The sequence below is a fragment of the Urocitellus parryii genome, chromosome 14 (genome assembly GCF_045843805.1).
Source record: "Urocitellus parryii isolate mUroPar1 chromosome 14, mUroPar1.hap1, whole genome shotgun sequence".
In the NCBI taxonomy this organism is placed as follows: domain Eukaryota; kingdom Metazoa; phylum Chordata; class Mammalia; order Rodentia; family Sciuridae; genus Urocitellus; species Urocitellus parryii.
Genome location: NC_135544.1, coordinates 10284246 through 10291470, shown reverse-complemented (window position 1 = coordinate 10291470; position 7225 = coordinate 10284246). Strand labels below are relative to the sequence as shown.

General features: G+C 36.6%; 1 protein-coding gene across 1 annotated transcript in view; it reads right to left on the bottom strand.

Annotated features, from left to right (window-relative positions):
* Nucleotides 1–5434: 5434 nt before the first annotated feature.
* Adam9 (ADAM metallopeptidase domain 9) overlaps nucleotides 5435–7225 on the bottom strand; it is an 86107-nt gene continuing 84316 nt past the window's right edge. The window contains exon 22 of the mRNA XM_026404702.2: nucleotides 5435–5743. Coding sequence (XP_026260487.2) covers nucleotides 5650–5743 — 94 coding nt within the window. The 3' untranslated portion in view covers nucleotides 5435–5649. The remainder of the gene's footprint in view (nucleotides 5744–7225) is intronic.

The following is a 7225-nucleotide window of genomic DNA, read 5'->3' as shown; positions in this document are numbered from 1 at the left end:
CAAATACATACACTAGATTTTCTTCACATACACATCAAACGAAACATTCAGCAAGAGACTGAAAGCAGAAGTCTATACAAGATCTAGCTGTCTTCAATTAAGGCAGATGTTAAAGAGATTTACAAAAATGTCTATATTTTACACTGTTCCATTTTCTAATATGATTCGTTTTAAAGTATGTTACTTATGTTAACAAATAGGTCTATTCCTTTTATTTTAAAATAAGTTAATATACATTCTTGAATTTCTATTTTATTTTATTATATGATAAATATTGACATATATAAACACATATAAACAAAAAGTCTTTGAGGATCTCCAAAACTGTTTATGTGTAAAGAAATTCTGAATCCAAAAAGTTTAACAACCACTAAGTTAAAATATTTCGTGTGGTATATAAACTGAATGCAACCCCACAAAATTCTCATGCTGAATCCTTAAGTCCCAGTGTGACAGTATTTAGTGATAGCCTCTGGGAAGTGCTTAGGGTCAGATGAGATCTTACTGTAGGACCCTTATGTTGGGATTAATACCCTTATAAGAAGAGACCTACACATGTAGAAGGCAATTGTTTATAAGCCAGGGGAGGGAGGGAATCACTAAAACCCAACCATGCCCAACTCTGCTCTTGGCCTTCCAGACCCCCCACTGTGAGAAAATTCATTTCGGTCTTTTCAAGTATACAGTCTGTGGTATTTTGTTAGGACGGCTGGAGCTAATATAGATTGGAAATAATCCAAAAGTTCATGAATAGAAAAACTGCTAAATTGGTTACTTCCAAATAATAGAACATTAGAGAGATGAAAGGGGAAAGGCACTCCATGTGCTGACACAGATGGCAAGACTCAGAACAAGGTGTAAAAAGGGAAAGAATAAAAACAAGTATCAAAATATTTTACAGGCATCTAATCCTCCTCAGCTCTGTTCTAAATATGTGAGGCCTCTTCCCAATGTTCTTATCTCTCCTTAGTACCTATGCATCTTCACTGAATTTTTTTAAAATTTATTTCAGGACAAATTATTATTGTATGCAGCACAATCTTTTATTTTGGAACAAACAGTTTTCCCAGCAGTCAGGGTTTGGGGTTTTGTTTGTTTTGTTGAGTTTGGAGTTCAAGAAGTTTCTGAAGTACTTTTTGAAGAGCCTGAAAACTTGAGATTTGGACATGAATGACAGAGCCACAAGAAAGGTAGCCCCCAAATTCAGATTCAGAATAGAGATTTGTCCTGGAGCTTATCAAAATTATATTGCCCCTCTACGAGTGGCTTCTCTGGCCCAGGGGAGTAATCAAAGGAGGCCCGGTTTCAAGGTGACGCGAGCTTTGGGTCACCATGGGAGGACAGAAGCACACATTCAAAGAGGAAATCCTTCCTCTGCCCCTTACCTGAGAACGGTATCTCCTTTGGCTTACTGGATGTTGACGTGAACAAGCCACCGAGCCCAGCAAGCAGCACCATTAGGCGGAACATGGTCTGGTTCCTCGGCCCTGAGCGGGGACTGGCGGGGGCCGTTGGGCCGCGACCTGCTGTCTGGGCTGTGGGGCGGGGACCTGGGGCGGCACGCGCCGGGAGGCCGGGGTGCACTGCGCCCCCTGCCCCAACCGCCCGCAAGGTGCGCCCACGTGCCAAATCCCCCAGCGCCCCGCCGCGCCGCTCCTCCTCGTGGCTGTGTTCCCCACAAACTTCTCCCTCTTCAGTAGCAGACACTTCCCAGGTGCTTTGAAAAGCAGATGTGTAATATGTTCTAAATTAAAAGCTACACGCAGGGGTTGGGGGTGTGACTTAGTGGTAGAACTTTGCCTGGTATGCGTGAGACCCTGGGGTACAACTCCAGCACCTAGGGCGGGGTACAACTGTTCACCTAAATATACATATATATTCATAAATGCTGAAGCTAATCTTCTAAGATTAAAAAAAAATTGAAGGGAAGAATGAGTCAATTTCCACTTTTTTGGAGACAGCCTGTGTGTTAGCTTTTTGTCCACGGAAAGCAAAATACCCTGCAAGAACAATTTAGAGGAGGGAAAGTCTATTTGGGGTTCAGGGTTTCAAGAGATCTCAGTCCATGGTCCGCCCACTCCATTGGTCTGGGCTGAAGGTGAGGCCGCATCATGGGGGAAGGTCCCAGCGGAGGAAAGCTCATGATGGGTTTAAGAACCAGAGAGGGAGAGATAGTGGGGAAGGGGCCAAAAGAAAATGTACCCTCCAGTGACCCTTTCCTCCAGCCAGGTCCCACCTGCCTACCATTACCACCCAGTCAGCTCATCTAAACTAGGATAGGCTGATTAGGTTACAGCTCTGATAATCTAAGCACTTCACCTCTGAATACTCCTGCATTAATACAGAGCTTTGGGAGGCCACCACATAGCCAAATCATAACAGCCTGCTATGTTTTTGTTGTTGTTGTTGTTTTTATTTTCCTCACTCACAAAGCTCATTATAGAGTTCATAAAAAGGCTGTGGCATTTTTTCTCCAATCAGGCAAAAATTCATGTTCTTCAGAAACTTCTCAAAGTAACAAATATACTTTCATTCATGTAGTAACAGACAAGATTCTTAACACAATTACAGTACTTCTATTCCAGTAGGAAACCTAACCAAATGCCTCAGTACAATATTTAAATTTTTCTAAATTCACACCCCAGTCTGCCAACTACTTGCTCTATGCTCAGTATTTCTGCTGCTTTGACTTCTGGCTTTTCCTAAACATTGCCTTATTTCCTTGCAATGCAGAGCCTCCTGCCTCCCAGTCACCCCCACATTCCATCTATAATGCAACAAAAGAAAATATACCTCACCTGAATCCCATAGGTTCAGCTAATGCTAGACTAACACTGCTTTTGAGTGGCAATTAAGCCAAAGTTGGTTTTGCCCTGCTTTGTAGCAATTAGAACTATTAGTAGTGGTAAATGCTTGATTACACTTGTCAGTTAAGAGATACTTGAATGAATTTCTAGTTTTTTCTTTTTCTTTCAACCTTTGTATTTTTTTTCAACCTTTGTATTTTTAATAGAACAGACTTTGTATCTTTTTTTTTGTGTGTGTGGGGGGGTACTGGGGATTAAACTCAGAGGCACTCAACCACTGAGCCACATTTTCAGCCCTATTTTGTATTTTATTTAGAGACAGGGTCTCACTGAATTTCTTAGCACCTCGCTGTTACTGAGGCTGTCTTTGAACCCACGATACTCCTGCCTCAGCCTCCTGAGCTGCTGGGATTACAAGCGTGGGCCAGCCACAGTGCTGGGCTAGACTTTTGTATCATTCTTACTTGTATGTACGGCTCTCTCCATAATATATATACTTCTAAAGGGCAGGAAACATATTCCCCCTCCCACCCAACTTACATATCACTGTACCTAAGAGAGTACTTGCCAGAAGTTAAGTCTTCAAGAGACATATACAAAATCTAATAAAATCTGATTTCTGCTTAGAAAACCTAGATTGTGCTTAACTGTACAGCTAGAGACTCAGGCTATTAAGGGAAAATTCATCAAACTGAACAAGGTCAGTTTGTGAACTTAGTCTGTGATATCAAATTTATATGTAATTTATCCTTGATTATTATTCTTTAACACATAACAAGAAAGTCTTTTAATACTTTCATATTTCTCAGAATGGGCTGGATGACCAAGGAATTTTACAATTTTTATTCATATTTCAGAATAATTCAAGGACAAATCTAAGTGAAAAACATACAATGTATGTAGAAATCTTTTAAAGCAAAAGAAATTCAGATGAAATAAATTTTTAGAAAAAACAGGCATGGTAGTGCATGCCTGTAAACCCAGACTCTGGAAGATCACAAGTTTGAGACAGACCTCAGCAACTTAGTAAGACCCTGTTTCCAAATTAAAAAAATAAATAAATAAAGGGCTGGGGATTTACCTCAGTGGTAAAGCATCCATGGGTTCAATTCCCAGTACAAAAAAAAAGTAAAAATAAAAACTTTAGTCAAAGATACAGGAATTATCTAACTCCAAGAGCAGCGTAACATTCCATAGTTAATACATTACTAACTGTAAAATTTCAAATGATATGCATTACATCTGCAAAAACTGAGGCAAGATGAGTGAAAGGACAAACATTTTAGTCTATGTAAATTCATTCCAAGATTTAAATTAAAATGAAGATACTTCATTTGAGATGGCTCACAATGTTTGATATGTACCTGACTACTAAAATAATGAGCTATCCTTAAAGAACTGAAATTTTCGAAACAAATCTTTGAAACAAATCTGCTTTCCTTTAATAACAAAGCCATTGTGCACAATTTGGCAAAAGTCTGATTAGGATTTTATCTAAAATTATAACTTTTAAATTAGTAAGAATAGACATAGTTGAGTATTGAGGAAGTTACTGGAAGACAAAAGATTTTCAAGTATTTTATTTATTGTAAATGTTATATTTCCATATGTATATATACACAAACAAAAAAATTTTAAAAACTAATGAAATTCAGTTAATAAACCTATTAAACTTTATTATGAAAGGTTATGAAAAAATTTTAAGTTTTTAAAATTTTGTTGTCCATACCATTTCTTCCATAGAAAAATTCATTTTTAACACAGCTAATAACTCACAGATACCACATTAAGTTTAGTACTTATCCAAGAAAACCTTTTCTTCCTTTCTCAGTCTAATTTTTATGAAAATATTAGAGTCAAAAGAGATAGGATCTAGCACACCATAGTAAATGTAAACATTCTAAATGATTTAATATCAAGCTTTGAAAATTCAGATTTTATACTTAAAGTGCTCATGAAATTCTCAAGTGGTTTTACAATAGCTCAACTGATTGAACATATTATAATTGCTCCTGCTTTATTATAGCCATGAGTCAACAGAATATCTGATTAGATCTATTAAATACCTCGTACCTTAAAGCTTATAATTTAAAATAATGCTACTGTGAAAGGATGCCGTGCTTTAACATGATGCATAATAGAAATTCTAATATTAAATTAATTTTTCTAATAGTCATTTTAGTTGACAATCATAAAAAGGGAAGCTAATAATTGAGTGTGAATACACACATTCTTTTAGCATAGTTTGTACTTTCAAAATAATATAATATCTTAATTGTGGCTCGTGTGCATTCTGAAGACAGAATATTTATTCATGTAGTGAATGAGAGACAAAATTCTAGTATACTATCATTATTAATCCGTGCAAGATGAAAGTATTAGATAATATTGGCAGCTAATTAGTCAATTGTCCTAGGTATTAGATTACCACATGTTTCACCAAAAGCTACATTAATGATAACTAAGGTCAAAAATTCAAGATTACATTTAAGCAAATAATGACAAATCTTACAACAATACAGTGAATTTGAGAATCACTGTAATGACATGTACAAAATAACATGATTCATGTTAAGTGCATTAACATCATAGATGATCAGATAAGACGCATTCAGTGATGGCAATGGAAACGTTACTCTAAATTCCCTGGCTTAACTGCATTTCCTTGTATTTCTCAACTCCCCGCTCCATTTCTGGTTTTCTGTGTTAGTAAAGTTTGTTTTGTGGTATTTTGTTTTCATTCATAGTTGCAAAAGGAAGAAAGGCTTTTCAAGAAAATGTCAGGAAAAGAAAAGTATCAGCTCACTTCCCTGAAGACATTTGCAAAAAGAAGGATATAAAATCAAGTGAGGGAACTATATAAAGGAGGTGCAGGAGCAGGACGAGCAGGAATTAAATTTCCCTGAGATGATACTTTAGGTTGTGGTGGAGGTGGCCTGTAAAGGGGGAAAAAAAACATGTTAATATTCAACATAACACCATTCTCAAACTCTCTGATAACAGTTAAAGGCATTTCATGTTCTGAGATTATTATTAATGATATTACTAAAGGGTTCCAATTAAAATCTAAAATGGAATCATTACCTTATATTAATGTTATTCCATAATCAATAATGTATGGAGGTTCTAGTTTCTATGAAACCATATACTCATATTGAAAAAACAAATGAGGACACCAAGAATGAAGCACTTTTCTAGTGCTGTTAGAATTTATGGGCCAGCAAATTACTGCTAAGTTGAAACCTAGCTCTATGCTTGTATACACAGAGGGAAATTACAGCTCCCTCAAACAATATCTGCTCTGAGAATTAAATCTGCTAATACACCTACACCTATCTATCTCAGTCCTCGTACCTTAACTTGCAGACATCTCTTCATCCAATCCTAATACACCTCTACTCCGATACCACACTGGAACATCACCTGGTAAATATCTGTCTCTCTATTAATATATTCTTCTCTGAATCCTTTCAACAGTATGTTGAAATCCAATTGAGGAATTGGATTTCAACATACTGTTACTAAATAGTAAAAATTACATATAGGGACACTCCTCAAGTTCCAGTGTAATTGGAATTTGAAGTACTACTGGGAGTAGGAGGAATCAGATGTGTTTTATGATGTAAATGTAGTAATAAATTTTCTCCTTTCCTGCTGATTTTAAGTCCTTCTACTGAGTCTTTAATTTCAGTTCTTCTGTTTTTAAGTTCTAGAATCTGCACTGATTCTTCTTTAAAAGTTTCTAGCGCTATGCTGAAATTCTCAATCTCAACTATTAATTCCATGATACAATCATCATAGTTAAAGTTCATATTAAGTGACTACTAACTAGATATCTTCCAAGTCTGTTTTTATAATCTACTGTTTCTTGATTTTAGCTATGATTTCTTTTCTTGTGCTCCAGGATTTTTTTTTTTGGGGGGGGGGGTGTCAAACACGAAGAAAAATAATGTTGAAATCAGTTGATGGTATAGTTCACCCTTTTCCATGGGTCCCCACATAAAGTCTGAGATGTTTGCCATGGTACCTCCTCCTCAGAAGGACTCCAATTTTTGTTTCCCCAAACCCATGATTTACTGAAAGCTCTCCTCAGATTCCAAGCCTTTCACTTGTCACTTGCAGAATAGTATTTTCATAATAGTATTTTTCTAGACGCATCTAGAACAGAAAAGTGGCACCACAAACTGGGATGATCTGTACACTTCTTTCTGTTTCTGCTTAGCTCTATAATTCCTTACTTCTTTTCTTTTTTATATATTTTTTTAGTTGTAGATGGACACAATATCTTTATTTATTTATTTTTATGTAGTGATGAGGATCAAACCCAGTGCCTTACACATGCGAGGCAGGTGCTCTACCACTGAGCTACAGCCCCAGCCCCCCTATTTTTTTATATTACCTATTTTAAAGCTCTCTCA